Raw genomic sequence first — 22007 nt, forward strand, 5'->3', positions numbered from 1 at the left:
TGTACAGTCAACTGAAGTGCAGTAAAAGTGCCTGCCAGGCACTTTCTGTTGACTGCACAGTGCACAGACCAGCTGACATGTCACAGAAGGAGATCACTGATCACTGGTCTGTGGGTGTAGGTAAGCTTATTTCTATTTATTTCTATTCTACACCTATTTTATTTGTGCATGTCCCCAGTGTTCTATGAGATACACTGGCTGCATGCTCCATCTGCATACTCGGCACTGCCTATGGGACATGTGCAGAGTGTGTCTCTACGGGGGTAATTCAGAGTTGATCGCAGCAGCAAATTTGTTAGCAGTTGGGCAAAACCATGTGCACTGCAGGTGTGGAACATATAACATATGCAGAGAGAGTTAGATTCGGGTAGGTTATTTTGTTTCTGTGCAGGGTAAATACTGTCTGCTTTATTTTTTCACTGCAATTCATATTTCAGTTTGAACACACCCCACCCAAATCTAACGCTCTCTGCACATGTTATATCTGCCCCCCCCGCAGTGCACATGGTTTTGTCCAACTGCCAACAAATTTGCTGCTGCGATCAACTCTGAATCACCCCCTACAAGTACAGGCTTTCACTTTTGCATAATCATGATGCGGTCATATAGGATTGGGAAGAAGGGGTACAGGGAAGGTCATGTAGGGAATCTATGATGCAGAAGTAAGGAGATATATGCAAAGCTGTTAGCTTATTGTACATAGAGGTGCATGGTAAAATTGATTAATAACACAGATGCTATTTAATAATTATGCAACCATTCCTTCACATTGTCTTTGGCAAAAATACCTTTGGAATATGATATCCCCTGAAGGTTGTGTCTTTACTGGTTCTATGAGCCAGTCCTGTAGGGGCAATATCAGCAAATCTCTGGATCTCATGTATAACAGCATCTGTGTACGGCATCTTACTCCTGTCCTCCATTGATGGTAAGCGATCTCTGCCTATGACATTGTCTATTTCCTCATGCACCTTCTCTGAAATATACAACATCAAATTTATGGAACATTGAAAAGACTTTCATTTATGTTTATTCTTTGTCTTTATCTTTATAATGCATCAGGAAAAAAACACATAATAATTAGGGTGGTATTCAGGTTGCCGGGCTCCCGGCTACCACCATACCGGTGCCGGGATCCCGACCGCCGGCATATCGACATCTTTTCTCCCTCTTGGGGGTCCACGACTCCCCTGGAGGGAGAATAGACAGTGTGGCGCTCGCCCGCAAGGGGCTCATTTGCGCTCGCCCATCTGTCGGTATGCTGGCGGTCGGGATTCTGGCTCCGGTATGCTGGTTGCCGGGACCCCGACCACCGGCAAACCATACTACACCCATTAATTAAATTGCAAATATTCCAAACATACTGTCAGTAGCATACTGAGAGCCGCAATTACCATTTTGGATTTCAATGAAATTCTCAAACAAAATAATGGGTAAACCACATGATCTGATTGACCTTGAACATGGATTGTTGTTACTCACAGCATCGATTCAAGCATTAGCTCAATGGCTTCACTGGTGAATTGTTCAAGGGTGACAGTAGTTAAAGTGTGCACAGAGTGGAACTGCAGACCTGAATGTTGAATCCCACTACCTGTGTTCTGGACCCGGCCACAGCCACGCTCCTAATGTATGGACATAATTGGCCCTGTATTTATAAAAATAGATCAGTGCTCTCTGCAGACTGAACTTTTCGTGACCCCTTAAAGAACTTTTAAAAAACCTAATTTAGATCCCAACCTCATGACCAACTACAGATTGGTATCAAACCTTACTTTCTAGGAAAGTTTATTGAGAAAGTGGTTGCAAATCAACTAGAAACCCACCTGACAACCCATGAATTTATGTTCCATTCAAATAAAGATTCAGGAGAAAACACAACACTGAAACACGCCTGGTGTGTGTATTAAATAATCTTCTGATGGCAAGAGACAGAGGTGATAGTTCCATCTTAATCCTTCTGGATTTCTCTGAAGCCTTTGATACCATGGACCATGGGATTCTGATTGAGTATCTGAAAAAGTTCTGTGGACTGAATGGCACAGTCCTTAGCTGGTTCAAATAATTTCTCACTGAAAGGTCATAGAGAGTTTCGTCTGGAGTCCACTCATCGTCACCAGTGCCACTGCCATATGGTGCCCACAAGATTCTATACAATCCTCCATGTTATTTGCAGTATAGGTAATACCACTTGGTGAAATAATCAGACGTCATGGCCTGGTCTACCACTGCTATGCAGACAATACACAACTTTACCTGTCCTTTGCGCTGGGTACTGAGAGCCCTATAACAACCTTAAATGGCTGTCTAGTAGAGCTCCAGGAGTGGCTGCGACTGAATCTAGATAAAATAGAGGTCCTTATGATAGGATCACAACATAAAAGGACAAGACTGCGGCATAAACAAATACGATTTGTGAAACACACAACTTGGCACAAGGGGGTGCGGCCTATGGGATATCTAATCCAATTGGATTTCACCACTATCCAAATAATGTACGAACATTGCAAAAAAGGGTTAGGATAAGTGTATCTTCTTTGGCGCAGGGGATGGGGGGGGGGAAATAGGGGAATTACATCAGTAATACAGTATAGGCACGAGTGTTAATGTGTAAATTACTTTCCTAGATGTCTTTATCTATAGCAAAATACTGAACAGACGGAGTGGTATTATTCTGCGTACCCCCACTCACATTGTTCAAAGGTAAGTTGTACACATAAAGGTTGCTTTTTACTTTCTAAATAGAAATAGAATCAGGATCTGATCAACCAAATGTTTCGGATAAATGAAGGACTGGGTGTCAAACCCTGACTCACACAGTGGTGGAAATGTTGACTCCTATCAAGGTTACTTTCACTGCTGTCCAATCTGGTTATCAATGCACATCACCGTCCCATAATCGTCTCATGTGACAAAAACAAAAAATAAAAAGAGACAGCCAATGTGTAGTATTATCTATGGCTCAATTTTCATATAGAACTTGAGAATGTTAGTACACTCGTACCCCACTCACACAAGTAGTCAAAAAGGTACACATATCATGGTATCTTTATCTGGTGATGCCCATATGTAAACTGTTCATGCTTCTTTAAAGAGTAATTGCGTACCCCTGACTCACACAATCATCGATTGGATAACTCCTATAAAGTTATCTTTTAATAGCCAAAAAAATTATTATTGGCGTACCCCAACTCACAGGTAAGTAGATGGAGTAAATCGCATCATCGTTTCTTTATTGCATTCCCATTCAACAACCGATCACAGACCGTGAACCAGGACTCTTGATCTCAAAAAGTTTAACAATGATTTATTAATTCACAAATAAAAGATTATCCACAAAAAAACCAGACCATAGGTCCAAAAAAACAAAAAACAAACAGTGTCCAAAAAAGATGTAAAATATTCAAGAAAAATTCAACCATACAATGTCGATGAAAACAGTAAAATAAAACCACTAATTTTTTTTTTTAAATGAAATGTCCATATGTTGACTTTGTTTGAAAAAGATTAATGGCTACTCACACAGCAGTCTGTCGATGCATTTCGGTCCTTGGACCTTTGTCAAGACATGACCTGCTGTGTGTGAAGCCAGATATTTATGGTACCAGTAGCCAATAATGCTCCAACAGGAAATTGCTGCACAGGAAGTGACTGCACAGGAAATGACATCATCACATTGTTCATTACTATATCTAAAAACATATGTTTAAATACATTTGTACATCCTTAAATTTATCCTAATGTCTCCATTCTAATGTAAATAAATAAAAGTCCATATTAATGTCTGTTTATGGGACAGTGTAAAACCATTCTTTATCCTCTGAATATAACTATTGCATCCCGTTTCCTTAAGAATTCTGGGAAATGTAGTCCTTTTATGTAACATGGGACCACCTCCGTCCTATCATGTGTCCGAATAGCAGAACGTTTATATGCCTTGAGTGCAGCTGTTATGGTGTGTCATCTTTTGTCCGGGTATTCATGGGAAATGTAGTTTCACATTGTGTCTTTACGGAGGAGAAGAGCGCATGTGCTATCCCGCGGCGATCCATTTCGGGGTATTTCGGAGCAAAATCTTGTTCTCTTGCTTCATATAATGTATGCTCTCATGCAGTTGATTAATGGGGGATGTGATTTAAAATCTGGAGACCTCCTTTGACGTTGGATATATACCGAATCCATCCATTCTCAAAAGTCTAGGATGATTAAGATAGCATCCGTAGAGAGCTTGTTCCCGGAGGTACAAGGGTTTAATTTACATCATCATGTATATAGCCGTATATTGCCGAGAAGGATGTGCATGAAAAAATAAACAAAATATAATTGTCATTATTTTAAAACAACCTCAAATGCATTTGCTAATAAAAGAAACAAGAAATAAAAAATAAAAGATAAAAAATAATGGAGACTAATAGCTATTGAGGTTACAAGAAGCACTTCAGTTCAAAGTCAGAACTCAGTCCGTTGGGAAATAAAGTTTTGCATTGATAGATAAGTTTAATTTCAGACTTAGCAAACATTGAGGCTACATCCTTGTTTCTAAGATTAGGTTTCATGTGTCTTAAACCATAAAAAACAGTTATATCTGACAAGGAACAGTTATGATGTTCTTTAAAATGAACAGAAAGTGTATGTCATTAACCACTTTTTTACATTCCTGATATGTTCCCCAATGCGGGTTATGAAGGGGCGTGAGGTACGGCCAATGTAGACAAGATTGCAACTGATGCTGGTGGCATACACCAAATTTTTTATTTCACAAGTAATAAAATCTATAATCTTAATTATTTGATTGTTAATGCAAATTTCGTTAATTTTATTGTTCCCTTCACTGTTGATGTTTCTACACCCTATACAGTTTAAACATCTGTAGAATCCTTTTGCTAGGATTCTAGGATGTGTTGGAGTTGCTGGTAATGCACTTGTCACTAGTTTTGATTTGATACTGGGTGCTTTCCGATAAATATGGACCGGTTTGTCCGGAACTAAGGCACCAATTAGTGTATCCTTTTCTAACAGATTCCAATGTCTTCTGAAAATGTTTTCCACCTGTTTATGTTGTATACTGTACTCCGTGATAAAGGTCCACTCATATCTATTCCCTTGTTTAGATGGTAAGGTCTTTTTTAATAATTCTTGGCATGGTACAGCATCTGTATTGAATTTGGCTTTTTCTACATTTTGTTTGGCATATCCACTTGCTGTGAATCTATCTATAAGTCCCTGGGCTTGGGTCTGGAATGTTGTATTGTCGGTGCAATTCCACTTCAATCACTTAAATTGGCCTCCTGGAATGGATTGCAGCCAATTTTGATGGTGACAACTATCCGCTGGAATGTAGCCCTGGGAATCTGTAGGTTTTGTGTAAGTCCTGGTATTCAATTTACCGGCTTCTATATAAACAGTAATATCTAAAAAGTTTACCAGTTCCTTACTGGTTTCAAAACTCAATTTGATATTCCTATTGTTATTGTTGAGACTGGTGCAAAAATCATTCAGAGATTCCTCATCTCCCCTCCAAATAAAAAATATATTGTCTATGTAGCGATCATAGTTCACCAGGTTCGCGCCATATGGGTTCTTGGACCATATATGGTCCAATTCCCATGCCCCCATAAAAAGGTTGGCATAACTTTGCTACATAGACGATATATTTTTTATTTGGAGGGGAGATGAGGAATCTCTGAATGATTTTTGAACCAGTCTCAACAATAACAATAGGAATATCAAATTGAGTTTTGAAACCAGCAATGAACTGGTAATTTTTTTAGATATTACTGTTTATGCAGAAGCCGGTAAGTTGAATACCAGGACTTACAGAAAACCTCAGGATTCCCAGTGCTACATTCCAGCGGATAGTTGTCACCATCAAAATTGGCTGCAATCCATTCCAGTTGGCCAATTTAAGCGATTGAAGTGGAATTGCACCAAAGATACAACAGTCCAGACCCAAGCCCAGGGACTTATAGATAGATTCACAGCAAGTGGATATGCCAAAAAAAATGTAGAAAAAGTCAAATTCAATACAGACGCTGTACCACGTCAAGAATTTTTAAAAAAGACCTTACCATCTAAATAAGGGAATAGATTTGAGTTGGCCTTTATCATGGAGTATGGTATACAACATAAACAGGTGGAAAACATTTTCGGAAGACATTGGGATCTGTTAAAAAAGGATCCACTACTTGGTGCCTTAGTTCCGGACAAACCGGTCCATATTTATCGGAAAGCACCCAGCATCAAATCAAAACTAGTGACAAGTGCATTACCAGCAACTCCAACACATCCTAGAAACCTATCAAACCGATTCTACAGATGTTTAAACTGTATAGGGTGTAGAAACATCAACAGTGAAGGGAACAATAAAATTAACAAACTTTACATTAACAATCAAATCATTAAGATTACAGATTTTATTACATGTGAAACAAAAAATAAGAATTTACTTACCGATAATTCTATTTCTCGTAGTCCGTAGTGGATGCTGGGAACTCCGTAAGGACCATGGGGAATAGCGGCTCCGCAGGAGACTGGGCACAAAAGTAAAGCTTTAGGACTACCTGGTGTGCACTGGCTCCTCCCCCTATGACCCTCCTCCAAGCCTCAGTTAGGATACTGTGCCCGGACGAGCGTACACAATAAGGAAGGATTTATGAATCCCGGGTAAGACTCATACCAGCCACACCAATCACACCGTACAACTTGTGATCTGAACCCAGTTAACAGCATGATAACAGAGGAGCCTCTGGATAGATGGCTCACAACAACAATAACCCGATTTAGTTAACAATAACTATGTACAAGTATTGCAGACAATCTGCACTTGGGATGGGCGCCCAGCATCCACTACGGACTACGAGAAATAGAATTATCGGTAAGTAAATTCTTATTTTCTCTGACGTCCTAGTGGATGCTGGGAACTCCGTAAGGACCATGGGGATTATACCAAAGCTCCCAAACGGGCGGGAGAGTGCGGATGACTCTGCAGCACCGAATGAGGTCCTCCTCAGCCAGGGTATCAAATTTGTAGAATTTAGCAAACGTGTTTGCCCCTGACCAAGTAGCTGCTCGGCAAAGTTGTAAAGCCGAGACCCCTCGGGCAGCCGCCCAAGATGAGCCCACCTTCCTTGTGGAATGGGCTTTTACAGATTTTGGCTGTGGCAGGCCTGCCACAGAATGTGCAAGCTGAATTGTATTACAAATCCAACTAGCAATAGTCTGCTTAGAAGCAGGAGCACCCAGCTTGTTGGGTGCATACAGGATAAACAGCGGGTCAGACTTTCTGACTCCAGCCGTTCTGGAAACATATATTTTCAGGGCCCTGACTACGTCCAACAAACGCTGAAACCACCTTAGGGAGAAAATGAGGACGAGTCCTCAATTCCGCCCTGTCTGAATGGAAGATCAGATAAGGGCTTTTACAGGATAAAGCCGCCAATTCTGACACGCGCCTGGCCGAGGCCAGGGCCAACAGCATGACCACTTTCCATGTGAGATATTTTAACTCCACAGATTCAAGTGGTTCAAACCAATGTGACTTTAGGAACCCCAAAACTACATTGAGATCCCAAGGTGCCACTGGAGGCACAAAAGGAGGCTGTATATGCAGTACCCCTTATAAAAACGTCTGAACTTCAGGAACTGAAGCTAGTTCTTTCTGGAAGAAAATTGACAGGGCCGACATTTGAACCTTAATGGACCCCAATTTTAGGCCCATAGACACTCCTGTTTGCAGGAAATGCAGGAATCGACCTAGTTGAAATTCCTCCATCGGGGCCTTACTGGCCTCGCACCACGCAACATATTTTCGCCAATTGCGGTGATAATGCTTTGCGGTAACATCCTTCCTGGCTTTGATCAGGGTAGGGATGACTTCATCCGGAATGCCTTTTTCCTTCAGGATCCGGCGTTCAACCGCCCTGCCGTCAAACGCAGCCGTGGTAAGTCTTGGAATAGACAGGGTCCTTGCTGGAGCAGGTCCCTTCTTAGAGGTAGAGGCCACGGGTCCTCCGTGAGCATCTCTTGAAGTTCCGGGTACCAAGTCCTTCTTGGCCAATCCGGAGCCATGAGTATAGTTCTTACTCCCCTCCGTCTTATAATTCTCAGTACTTTTGGTATGAGAGGAAGAGGAGGGAACACATACACTGACTGGTACACCCACGGTGTTACCAGAGCGTCCACAGCTATTGCCTGAGGGTCCCTTGACCTGGCGCAATACCTGTCCAATTTTTTGTTGAGGCGGGACGCCATCATGTCCACCTTTGGTTTTTCCCAACGATTTACAATCATGTGGAAGACTTCTGGGTGAAGTCCCCACTCTCCCGGGTGGAGGTCGTGCCTGCTGAGGAAGTCTGCTTCCCAGTTGTCCACTCCCGGAATGAACACTGCTGACAGTGCTATCACATGATTTTCCGCCCAGCGAAAAATCCTTGCAGCTTCTGCCATTGCCCTCCTGCTTCTTGTGCCGCCCTGTCTGTTTACGTGGGCGACTGCCGTGATGTTGTCCGACTGGATCAGCACCGGCTGACCTTGAAGCAGAGGTCTTGCTTGGCTTAGGGCATTGTAAATGGCCCTTAACTCCAAGATATTTATGTGAAGTGATGTCTCCAGGCTTGACCACAAGCCCTGGAAATTTCTTCCCTGTGTGACTGCTCCCCAGCCTCGCAGGCTGGCATCCGTGGTCACCAGGACCCATTCCTGAATGCCGAATCTGCGGCCCTCTAGAAGATGAGCACTCTGCAACCACCACAGGAGAGACACCCTTGTCTTTGGTGACAGGGTTATCCGCTGATGCATCTGAAGATGCGATCCGGACCATTTGTCCAGCAGGTCCCACTGGAAAGTTCTTGCGTGGAATCTGCCGAATGGAATTGCTTCGTAGGAAGCCACCATTTTTCCCAGGACCCTTGTGCACTGATGCACTGACACTTGGCCTGGTTTTAGGAGGTTTCTGACTAGTTTGGATAACTCCCTGGCTTTCTCCTCCGGGAGAAACACCTTTTTCTGGATTGTGTCCAGGATCATCCCTAGGAATAGAAGACGTGTCGTCGGGATCAGCTGCGATTTTGGAATATTGAGAATCCAACCGTGCTGCCGCAACACTACTTGAGATAGTGCTACCCCGACTACCAACTGTTCCCTGGATCTTGCCCTTATCAGGAGATCGTCCAAGTAAGGGATAACTAAAACTCCCTTCCTTCGAAGGAGTATCATCATATCGGCCATTACTTTGGTAAAGACCCGGGGTGCCGTGGACAAACCAAACGGCAGAGTCTGAAACTGATAGTGACAGTTCTGTACCACAAACCTGAGGTACCCTTGGTGAGAAGGGTAAATTGGGACATGGAGATAAGCATCTTTGATGTACAGAGACACCATCTAATCCCCTTCTTCCAGGTTCGCAATCACCGCTCTGAGTGACTCCATCTTGAATTTGAACCTTTGTATGTAAGTGTTCAAGGATTTCAGATTTAAAATAGGTCTCACCGAGCCGTCCGGCTTCGGTACCACAAACAGCGTGGAATAATACCCCTTTCCTTGTTGCAGTAGGGGTACCTTGATTATCACCTGCTGGGAATACAGCTTGTGAATGGCTTCCAATACCGCCTCCCTGTCGGAGGGAGACGTCGGTAAAGCAGACTTTAGGAAACGGCGAGGGGGAGACGTCTCGAATTCCAATTTGTACCCCTGAGATACCACCTGAAGGATCCAGGGGTCCACCTGTGAGTGAGCCCACTGCACGCTGAAATTTTTGAGACGGGCCCCCACCGTGCCAGAGTCCGCTTGTGCTGCAGCCTTTTTCCTCTCCCTCTGCCACGGGGCAGAAATGAGGAGCCTTTTGCCCGCTTGCCCTTATGGGGCCGAAAGGACTGCGCCTGATAATACGGCGTCTTCTTATGTTGAGAGGCTACCTGGGGTAAAAATGTGGATTTCCCAGCCGTTGCCGTGGCCACCAGGTCTGTTAGACCTACCCCAAATAACTCCTCCCTTTTATAAGGCAATACTTCCATATGCCTTTTGGAATCAGCATCACCTGACCACTGTCTTGTCCATAACCCTCTTCTGGCAGAAATGGACAGCGCACTTACTCTTGATGCCAGTCGGCAAATATCCCTCTGTGCATCACGCATATATAAAAATGCATTTTTTAAATGCTCTATAGTCAGTAATATACTGTCCCTATCTAGGGTATCAATATTGTCAGTCAGGGAATCCGACCAAGCCACCCCAGCACTGCACATCCAGGCTGAGGCGATTGCTGGTCGCAGTATCACACCCGTGTGAGTGTATATACATTTTAGGATATTTTCCTGCTTTCTGTCAGCAGGTTCCATAAGGGCGGCCGTATCCGTGGACGGTAGTGCCACCTGTTTAGACAAGCGTGTGAGCGCTTTATCCACCCTAGGGGGTGTTTCCCAACGTGCCCTATCCTCTGGCGGGAAGGGGTATGATGCTAATAACTTTTTTGGAATTAACAGTTTTTTATCGGGGGAAACCCACGCATCATCACACACTTCATTTAATTCCTCAGATGCAGGAAAAACTACAGGCAGTTTTTTCTCACCAAACATAATACCCTTTTTAGTGGTACTGGTATTATCAGAAATATGTAAAACATTTTCCATAGCCTCAGTCATGTAACGTGTGGCCCTACTGGAAGTCACATTCGTCTCTTCATCGTCGACACTGGAGTCAGTATCCGTGTCGGCGTCTGTATCTGCCAACTGAGGTAACGGGCGTTTTAGAGCCCCTGATGGCTTTTGAGACGCCTGGACAGGCACAGGCTGAGTAGCCGGCTGTCTCATGTCATCAATCTTTTGTAAAGAGCTGACACTGTCACGTAATTCCTTCCATAAGCTCAGCCACTCAGGTGTCGACTCCCTAGGGGGTGACATCTCCATTACAGGCAATTGCTCCGCCTCCACACCATTTTCCTCCTCATACATGTCGACACAATCGTACCGACACACAGCACACACACACAGGGAATGCTCTGATAGAGGACAGGACCCCACTAGCCCTTTGGGGAGACAGAGGGAGAGTATGCCAGCACACACCAGAGCGCTATATATATACAGGGATAACCTTATAGAAGTGTTTTTCCCCTTATAGCTGCTGTTTTATTAATACTGCGCCTAATTAGTGCCCCCCTCTCTTTTTTAACCCCTTTCTGTATTGTAGTAACTGCAGGGGAGAGCCAGGGAGCTTCCCTCCAACGGAGCTGTGAGAGAAAATGGCGCCAGTGTGCTGAGGAGATAGGCTCCGCCCCTATTTCGCGGACTTTTCTCCTGCATTTTTATGGATTCTGGCAGGGGTTAAAATACATCCATATAGCCCTGGGGGTTATATGTGATGTATGTTTGCCAGCCAAGGTGTTTTTATTGCTGCTCAGGGCGCCCCCCCCCCAGCGCCCTGCACCCTCAGTGACCGCAGTGTGAGGTGTGTATGAGAAGCAATGGCGCACAGCTGCAGTGCTGTGCGCTACCTTGGTGAAGACTGATGTCTTCTGCCGCCGATTTTCCGGACCTCTTCTTGCTTCTGGCTCTGTAAGGGGGCCGGCGGCGCGGCTCTGGGACCGGACTCCGAGGCTGGGCCTGTGTTCGGTCCCTCTGGAACTAATGGTGTCCAGTAGCCAAGAAGCCCAAGCTGGCTGCAAGCAGGCAGGTTCGCTTCTTCTCCCCTTAGTCCCTCGATGCAGTGAGCCTGTTGCCAGCAGGTCTCACTGAAAATAAAAAACCTAAAACTAAACTTTCACTAAGAAGCTCAGGAGAGCCCCTAGTGTGCACCCTTCTCGGCCAGGCCCAAAAATCTAACTGAGGCTTGGAGGAGGGTCATAGGGGGAGGAGCCAGTGCACACCAGGTAGTCCTAAAGCTTTACTTTTGTGCCCAGTCTCCTGCGGAGCCGCTATTCCCCATGGTCCTTACGGAGTTCCCAGCATCCACTAGGACATCAGAGAAAAATTGATGTATGCCATCAGCTGCAGTTGCAATCTTTTCTACATTGGCCGTACCTCATGCCCCTTCAAAACCTGCATTGGGGAACATATCAGGAATGTAAAAAAGGGATTAATGACACATACACTTTCTGCTCATTTTAAAGAACATCATAACTGTTCCTTGTCAGATATAACAGGTTTTTATGGTTTAAGACACATCAAACCTAATCTTAGAAACAAGGATGTAGCCTCAATGTTAGATAAGATTCATTTCAGACTTAGCTATCAATGCAAAACTTTATTACCCAACGGACTGAATTCTGACTTTGAACTGAAGTGGTTCTTGTAACCTCAATAGCTATTAGTCTCCGTTATTTTTTATCTTTTATTTTTTATTTCTTGTTTCTTTTATTAGCAAATGCATTTGAGATTGTTTTTAAATAATGACAATTATATTTTGTTTATATTTTCATGTTCATCCTTCCCGGCAATATACGGCCACATACATGATGATGTAAATTAAACCCTTGTCCCTCCAGGAATGAGCTCTCTACGGATGCTATCTTAATCATCCTAGACTTTTGAGAATGTATGGATTCGGTATATCTCCAACGTCAACAGAGGTCTCCGGTTTTTAAATCATATCCCCCATTAATCAACTGCACGAGAGCATACATTATATGAAGCGAGAGAACAAGATTTTGCTCCAGATGGACTACATTTTAGAGCACATGCGTCGGCTACGGATCGGGAGGAGAGACAAACTACATTTCCCACAATACCCCGAAATGGATCGCCGCGGGATAGCACATGCGCTATTCTCCTCCGTAAAGACACAATGTGAAACTACATTTCCCATGAATACCCGGACAAAAGATGACACACCGTAACAGCCGCACTCAAGGCATATAAACGTTCTGCTATTCGGACACATGATAGGACGGAGATGGTCCCATGTTACATAAAAGGACTACATTTCCCAAAATTCTTGAGGAAACGGGATGCAATAGTTATATTCAGAGGATAAAGAATGGTTTTAAATTGTCCCTTAAACAGACATTAATATGGACTTTTATTTATTTACATTAGAATGGAGACATTAGGATAGATTTAAGGATGTACAAATGTATTTAAACATATGTTTTTAGATATAGTAATGATCAAAGTGATGATGTCATTTTCTGTGCAGTCACTTCCTGTGCAGCAATTTCCTGTTGGAGCATTATTGGTTACTGGTACCATAAATATCTGGCTTCACACACAGCAGGTCATGTCTTGACAAAGGTCCAAGGACCGAAATGTGTCGACAGACTGCTGTGTGAGTAGCCATTAATCTTTTTCAAACAAAAACAACATATGGGCATTTCATTTAAAAAAAAATTTTAGTGGTTTGATTTTACTGTTTTCATCGATATTGTATGGTTGAATTTTTCTTGGATATTTTATATCTTTTTTGGACACTGTTTGGTTTTTGTTTTTTTGGACCTATGCTCTGTTTTTTTGTGGATAATCTTTTAATTGTGAATGAATAAATCATTGTTAAACTTTTTTTAGATCAAGAGTCCTGGTTCACGGTCTGTGATTGGTTGCTGAATGGGAATACAATAAAGAAACCATGACGCGATTTACTCCATCTACTTACCTGTGAGTTGGGGTATACCCATAATACATTTCTTGGCTATTAAAAGATACCTTTATAGGAGTTATCCAATCAATGATTGTGTGAGTCAGGGGTATGCAATTACTCTTTAAAGACGCATGAACGATTTATGTATGGGCACCACCAGATAAAGATACCATATTTGCACCTTTTTGACAACTTGTGTGAGTGGGGTACGAGTGTACTAACATTCTCAAGTTCTGTATGAAAATTGAGCCATAGATAATACTACACATTGGCTGTCTCTTTTTATTTATTTTTTTGACACATGAGACGATTATGGGACAGTGATGTGCATTGGTAACCAGATTGGACAACAGTGAAAGTAACCTTGATAGGAGTCAACATTTCCACCACTGTGTGAGTCAGGGTAAGACACCCAGTCCTTCAATTATCATAAACATTTGGTTGATCAGATCCTGGTTCTGTTTCTATTTAGAAAGTGAAAAGAAACCTTTATGTGTACAACTTACCTTTGAACAACGTGAGTGGGGGTACGCAGAATAATACCACTCCGTCTGTTCAGTATTTTGCTATAGATAAAGACATCTCGGAAAGTAATTTACACATTAACACCCGTGCCTATACTGTATTACTGATGTAATTCCCCTACTCCCCCCCCATCCCCTGCGCCAAAGGAGATACACTTATCCTAACCCTTTTTTGCAAAGACTGCAGCATAGCCAACTAACTGAACTTATGCATGGGGATTCATAATTACAAACCACTGGTCATGTGCGGAATGTTGGTGTTGTCCTGGATGGTGGCTTGACACTTAAACATCAGATACAGTAACAGCCACAATCAAATCCTTATTCTTTCATCTGAGAAACATAGCCAGAATCAGGCAATTAATTTCCTCCTATCTGCCAAAAATCATACATGCATTTGTATCATCTCGATTAGACTACTTCAATGCCCCCTACCTTGGTCTCTCAGCAAAAGAATTGCACCGCTTACAGCTGATACAAAACGCAGCTGCCAGGCTGTTAACCAACCAGACCATTCTAGCCACATAACACCTATTCTCTACTCCCTGCACTGACTGCTGGTAAAATGACGAATCGTCTTCGAGATTGGCTTGCTGACTTTTAAAGCACTATATGACCAGGGTCCAAGGTACCTGAAGCAGCTTCTAATTCCATACTGCCGCACTCGATTACTGCAATATGTAGATGAAGGACTATAAGCAGTATCTAGAATCTCCTGTAAATCATATTGGGGTCAAGCTTTTAGCCATGTGGCTCCAACTCTATGGAACTCACTTCATCATTCAATTCGAGAGGCCCCCACTCTAGAATCAATCAAAAATGAACTCAAGACTTTCCTGCTTACTCAAGCATTTCCATAATTGTCCCTTTAATATCTCCATGCTCTCTGTATTTTATGAAAAGCTTTTCTGTTCTTCATTGTTTCTGTACTGTATTATGTTAATTCTGTTACATGTCTCCTATTCTAAAAAGAGCGCTATATAAATACAATTATTATTAGATTATTATTAATGCGCAACATTAATAGACCTAAATAAATAAATAAATAAATATTATATGTTTTCAGACTCTGCTTCTTTGCTTCATCCCAAGAGATGGACAAAGGCAAGATTAGGAGACCCCGAAGAATAAGGGCCAGTACAGGTATTTCTTTATACAGTAGCAACAAAGTTTATAATAGTGTATTGCCCACGTTGGCCAATGTAATTGGTCATTTTTCCATTTCTGTAGAATACCAGACATTTCTATAGAATTTGTCACTATGGGTAGTATCCAATTACTGCAGCTGTGGTGAATAACCGCTGTTAATGGATTCACAAAGAGCTATCCTTTTAGTTCCATAGCCCAGCATTTATTGGGGATTATGCTTCGTGTGCCGCAGAATTACAGATAAGCAGCCTCAGGAGACTCGTTTCTGGACGATGACACATGAGATCAGGAACTTATCGCCCAAGAATGTGTGATTTACCGCATGGTAAAAACGGGCTGTAATTGGATAGCCCAATAGTATTTTCAGGCTAAAGAGTCAATTTTTACCATGAGGTAAATCACCTTATGTAACAGGACACAGCAGTATGTCGGGAAACATGAAACAATGTTACCTTGTATTTCAGGGAATTTGAGCAGAATCAAGAATCCATATCTCAGTGTCAAACTTGTAGTTTCGGTCCCAGCAAAAAACAGGTCAATTACTGCCGTCTGTAAGTTCTCATCATGAAATTCTGTGTTTGGGTTATTTTTTTCCTAGAAGATATTTTAATGATTTTGTTAGCAGTTGAACAAAGCATAAAGGGTTTACATTCTTTCCAGAAGCAGTGTGTTTTATCGTACTTTATTCATTTCTATTGCAAGCAATATCCCCAAATTCACCTCTTCCATCCTTATGAGGAAACAGTCTATGTAGTCTCGTGGGCAGTCCATATCCAATGTGTTTTTATGAGACCTCACCATGTCCTTTATAAATTCCTTCAGTTTTGTGAAAGTTGAGAAAAGTTTCTGGTGAGGGCCTGGGACATATTTCATCAAGGTTGGCATGAAATTAAGAAGCTGAAATAAAAAGCAAAATTGAGAAAATAAAATCTAAAATAAATATTTGTCTAAAGTCCCATCTTGATAAAGTCCGTAACTAAGGTTCCTGAAAGCTCTCTAGTTTGCTAATTCTTCATTAATAATTTTTTAACCCAAAATCATGGTTAATTAATACTCCCAGACAGAATTGGATATAATGAGTTTATTTTATGAAAACAATAGATATTTTTAATTATTATAGTGATACTTATACAGTCAAACCTGGTTAAGTGGGATCTCAAGGGAGGCCATGTTTACTCCCACTTGAAGAGGTATCTCACTTATCCGGTTTCTCACTTATCCAGGTTCAAGTGTTTGTCACACTTATAGAGGCTCATACTTATGCAGGCTCAAACAGTACCTGTTTCTCTTATAGAGGTGCCTAAATACGAATTAAAAATTTGTACATTATGTATGTGCTTGGTTTTCGTGTCCCTTCTGACATCACTGATCAGAAGTAGAGCCTTGTCAGAACCTGTACTCAGTGTCGGACTGGGGTATGAAGGGCTTACTGGGTAATGCAGTGGTAGGGGCCCATGTTAAGGGGTGTGGTCAGCCTATGGAGAAGTTGCTCATGGCACCCAATCAGCTGCTGTGTTTAATTGTATAGTATGTAAATTATAAATGTTACTTCAATGCTGATTCGTTGCCATGGGCAACTTCTCCACTGGCTTACTTCTCCACACTTTTCACTGCTTCATGAATAGACCCATCAAAGAGATCCTAACAGCAATCATCTCAGTTATAGAGGTGATTATTCATAATAATCAAACAAATCTGTCTCAGGTTTGGCAGTCTAACTAACAGAAGTTTTTTTGGTGCACAAATGCCAGGACTTCACAATTAAGACTTCACAATTAGTCCCAGTAATAAAGGTTTCCAACTTATCCAGGTCCCACTTATCCAGATTTGACTGTAATACATTTAGGACCTGATGCTGCATTAAAAAAAAGGAGAAATAATGCAACAATAGCATATATTTATGTCCATAAGATTTTTCAGATGCAATTCTAGATGGGCATACTGTCAGAAGGTCTACACCACAATGCATTATGTCAACAAACAGTATCATCTGTGTAGATATGTTAACCATTAGTACCCAACCCCCCAAGATGTACCAGTAGAATATGTGCCGGGTTAATGTCATAGATTCCACTTTTCCCCTAACTTCATTTTTCAGACATAAGCCCCAATGGCTACTGCATTTTAATAAGATGGAAATTAAGATGAGTTTGCATTGATAATAAGTCTGCCATATGTGATTTATCAGGCTTAATTTACTACTTTCGGGGGGTTTACTCTTATGTTAAGAGTGAAAACAAATGTGTTATACTTTTTGATTGTAAGCTTGCAAGCAGGGCCCTCTTACCTTTATTTATTTCTATATAGAAGGGGGTAGACAGCAAACCCTAACTTAAACTTAAAGTGAGGCACTACAATGCTGAGACTTGTAGTGCCACAAACATACAAAAACAAAATGCAGGTGCACACTCTAAACATTACTAAACAGAATAATTGTAATACATTCTGCAGTTTCACCTTGAGTGAAACGGGTTCTTTGCAGAATTCTGCACAAAAGTATGGGCCTACCCACCATGTCCAGGTGACCTCATCAGGAAGGTCCCTGAACATTCCTAAGGTTCAAGTGACCTCATCTATTTATGTCTGTCATTACCCAGTCTTGTTTTATTAGTGTTTGTTCTCAATTGTAAAGTGCAACAGAATATGATGCTGCTATATATGAAACTGTTATTAAATAATATATAACTTACTCCCAACTAGGTCATAAGCACAATCATTTATTTATTTTAACATTATTTTTTGATAGAGAGTAGGCTTCATTTTAATTAAAATTTCACTTTTACACCATAAGTAAAATCTTTCTCCTCATGTATGGTTGAAAGTAGCAAAAATACACATTAAAATAAGCCCACAAAATCATATAATGTTATATAGAAAATATAAGCAGTAAAGAAGGCCCTTACTGCTCCAGGTGGTGAATCTGTAATCAGCCAACCAGAAATGCCTTCTAGCCCTGATTACTGGCATCATGTGTATTTGTACTAGACCTGAGGCACCTGCTCATGATATGCCTATGAACAGGCGGTTCTCCTCTGTCACAATTACACAACATGCCCTTACTGTCTATGGTCTGGGTTTCAGCCCCTCCATCCCCTGTTCCACTACTCAAACTATAAAGGGGCACAAGTTGCAGAACTGGATATGGATGTAGGTAGATGTGAATATTTCTTATAGCATGCACATTACAAATTTAGACAAACTGTGTAAATTACAGTCAGTATCCTACGCCAAATTTTTATAAATTCTATTCACTCATATTATTTCTTACTACAGTATTCATTGTGAGATAATACTAAAGTTATTAAAATTAATATCTGGTGCATTTTCTAAATTATTTACACATTGGCAGTGATTACGTTTGTGAAACAAAATGTACATACTATGGAAATAATATTTGGGGATTAGTTGGTAACGAGGCTTCAAAAAATGGATATCAACATTTTTGTAAATCCCTAATCTCTCTTGACTAGCATAATGATGACACTATACCCTTTTAATTTTCTGTTTTGAATACAATAGCCCCCAAAGTTACACCTGTGTTTGCTCTTGTTGTACTAGAGTTCCAAATGTATTTCTATTCATTTTAGGTCATGGCGGAACCCCATTAGTCAGGTCATGCAACTTTGCCTCCATACTGGAAACCAATAGTTCCGCTTTCCAATTCTCCGGATTTAGATTGGCTACAAATAATACATTTTGGAAGGAATTTAGTACAGAAGACAATGTAATTTAAACAGTTAGGGCTGTTAGAAATAATTGATTTCCTGTGTATATGTTTTGATGGATTGTAAGTTTGATTGATGTAGAATTTTGCTAAAATAATCAAAATACACAAATTTAAATCTACAATGTTCATGTCTAGCACACAGAATGCTTCCAATAGGTTCTCCATTACTTCTTAACACTTACCTGACCCGAGGCAGTGTTTACTAGATGGAAAACATCTATAACGTATGACAGGAGGGTTATGAATTTCTTGTCCTCATAGTCAAATCTCTTGCCAAATACAACGGAGCAAATAACATTGGATACAGCCTGTCTTGTTATATATGCTGGAGCAAATGGAGTTCCTGTTGTATGGTAAAGAAGAAAAGTCTTTACTCTTACTATATAAATAGTATAAAGGTATACATTCTCAAAAAAATATCTTCCACATAACCTAGTGGTATATTCAGACAATGACCAATTATTAGCTAAGCCCAATGATTGACAATTATGTGCTTAGTATACTGTGCATTATATACATTTATTGCTTCATTACTGTGTGTAGGTCTTATTTTACTTATTTTCAGACAAAACTAAAGAGATAAAAAACTTCCAAGAGTGTATTACCTTTAAACTTACATTATAATGAGAAAAAAAAAAACTCTGTGTAAAACAATAAAGGCAAAAAAAACCCTGAGAATATTATTATTTTCCAAGATATAATGTGCAGTATTGTTCTTTAAATCATACTTTTTTTTACAGCGGGACATACTGTAGCACATGGGGCCTAATTCAGACCTGATCATAGCCCATAGCTAATATTTTGCAGGGCTACGATCAGGCACACTGACATGCGGAGGGATGCCCAGCACAGGGCTAGTCTGCCCCACATGTCAGGCCCGCCTCCACAGAAGTGCAAAAGCATCGCACAGCGGTGATACTTTGGCACTTATGGAGTAGATCCCGACCAGCGTAGCTTTTGCGTGCTGGCCAGGAGCTACTCGTCGCTGCCCGGGTCACATCGGTTGCATGTGACGTCACGCAGCCCCTCGGCCCGTCCCCCGCGCGATCCGGCCACACCTGCATTGGCCGGACTGCGCCCTCCTGCCCAGCGACCGCCTCTTCCTGTCAATCAGACATGCGCCGGCGCTGCATGCGCACTTATGACCTGATCACTGAGCTGCGATAAATGGCAGCGAGCGATCAGGTCAGAATGACCCCCATAGTACACAGGATTTAGTATTACAGTAAATAGAAAACCACAAAGAGATAAAAAACAAACAAAAATAAAGGTTTAGCTTAGGTGGCCATTCAGGGACCTCTGTTCCTCAACACTTTCCTGCACTCCTATAATTTGTGCAAATACAGACATTGCCTTGGGTGCATCACCCATGAGGAATAATCTGTGCACCTATATTGTAACCATCCCTCTGCACATGCATTGTTTTATATGCTGGAACATTAAGCCAGAGATAGTGAGCTCAGAAACTGCCTTTTATGCAACTCTGAACTTTTTGCATTTTCTGGAACCTATAGTTATGAGGCAATCCAGAAGGCTTGTTAAGGACACTTAGTTCCTTGCCAGGAATTGTGTCATACTGAAAAGGGAGTAGATGCCAATCCAGGACTGTGAAAGGCTGATCCACAGCCTGCTAAGATTAGGTGAGGGCTGCATATGCAAGAGGCCATATAATAGTCCTAATTTTTGATGACTGGGTTGTTATATTGCCTGTCTCTAGGTAGATTAGGTTTTAGTTGTTCTGTTGTTTATTTGGTTGGTTGGTTGGTTGGTTTCAGCCTATCTGGTTGGTTATGGTTGTATACCTTTAAGGAAATATTCAAGTTTTGATTTGTTCAGCTTCTTTTAGGTTTGGAAGCCCCACCCATGCTTTGCTATTACATATTTGTATGTCCTACTAAATTTTACAAATAAACTTAGTAATAGCTAAGCATGCAGGAAGGCTCTACTGGAAATGTGTTTTATTAAAACTTGCGATCTTTAGATACAAACTTCTTCATAAAAGAAATATTTATATATTTACATAAAAATAAATAATTATTAACATTCAAACCAACAATAGCATATAATACAAATATCACTCTTTGTATTTTCCAAACTCCAGTAATACATAGCGAAAGAAACAAACTTTGCAGAAAAATTCCCAAAGATACTTAAGCTTCATACCTTGTACTTCCCCCTCTTTAACCTACCTCCTATGAATCCACTTTCAGTCTCACTCATACCTCCTCTCAGTCCCCTCCACAATCACTCAGACCACCACTCACTCCCATTCTCCCACACTCAAACCCACTCACCTACCTTTCATACTCTAACCACCAACAACACTAAACAAAGAAATAGAGGATGCTTATAGCCGGTAAGTGTATGCAAAACCACTTTCTAAACAAAGCTCATAAACCAAAATCTAGTTGACAGAATGAGAAAGTGAGAAAAAAAATAGTAAGCCATTTACATTGGAAAAGAAGAAATCACCCACTATCCGGTAAGGGTGCTTCAACTGGCACTAAAACCGGACCAGCTGACAGCGTCTAACCTCCCCTCTTCCAAATCCATAATCCGTTTCACATCACGCAGAATCAAATCTACCACCTCCTTGCAGGGAAGGACTTTTTCTCTAAGAAAAATGTGACACCGTGCATTCCAAGTGTGGTACCTAACCACTAGTCTAACTAAAAAAATAATGCTCAAATCAAATCCATCATACTTTTTGAATGCCACATTTGCCCACTCCTGGTAACATAGGCCGGAAAAGGCAAGGGATACCCAAGGTTCTTGAAACTACTTTGTAAACTTCTATGTTAAAGAGACACTGAAAAAAGAAGAGGTCCATCGTCTCCTCCTGACTATCCTCCCATGGGCAATCACGATCATCAGGACTTCTAAACTTCAGGTTCCCCTTTACATAGAGTTTCCCTTGGAATGAGAGCCATATGAAAATGAGTTGGCAAGACCCTATTCACTAACTCCTTCCAACAGAGATCTCTTAACTCCCCCACCTCCAAACCCCATCGCCCAATTACTCTCAAGCACTGGATCATGTAGAT

The 22007-nt window shown here is 41.4% G+C and overlaps 1 protein-coding gene across 1 annotated transcript in view; it reads right to left on the reverse strand.

Moving 5' to 3' along the window:
* Nucleotides 1-22007, reverse strand: part of LOC134949319 (cytochrome P450 2C23-like) — a 79303-nt gene that overhangs the window by 14293 nt on the left and 43003 nt on the right. The window contains exons 4-7 of the mRNA XM_063937815.1: nucleotides 19146-19306; nucleotides 15957-16133; nucleotides 15689-15830; nucleotides 789-976 (exon numbers count right to left, since the gene is read on the reverse strand). Of these exons, the coding sequence (XP_063793885.1) occupies nucleotides 789-976; nucleotides 15689-15830; nucleotides 15957-16133; nucleotides 19146-19306 (668 nt within the window). The remainder of the gene's footprint in view (nucleotides 1-788; nucleotides 977-15688; nucleotides 15831-15956; nucleotides 16134-19145; nucleotides 19307-22007) is intronic.

The sequence above is a fragment of the Pseudophryne corroboree genome, chromosome 8, assembly GCF_028390025.1.
Source record: "Pseudophryne corroboree isolate aPseCor3 chromosome 8, aPseCor3.hap2, whole genome shotgun sequence".
NCBI lineage: Eukaryota > Metazoa > Chordata > Amphibia > Anura > Myobatrachidae > Pseudophryne > Pseudophryne corroboree.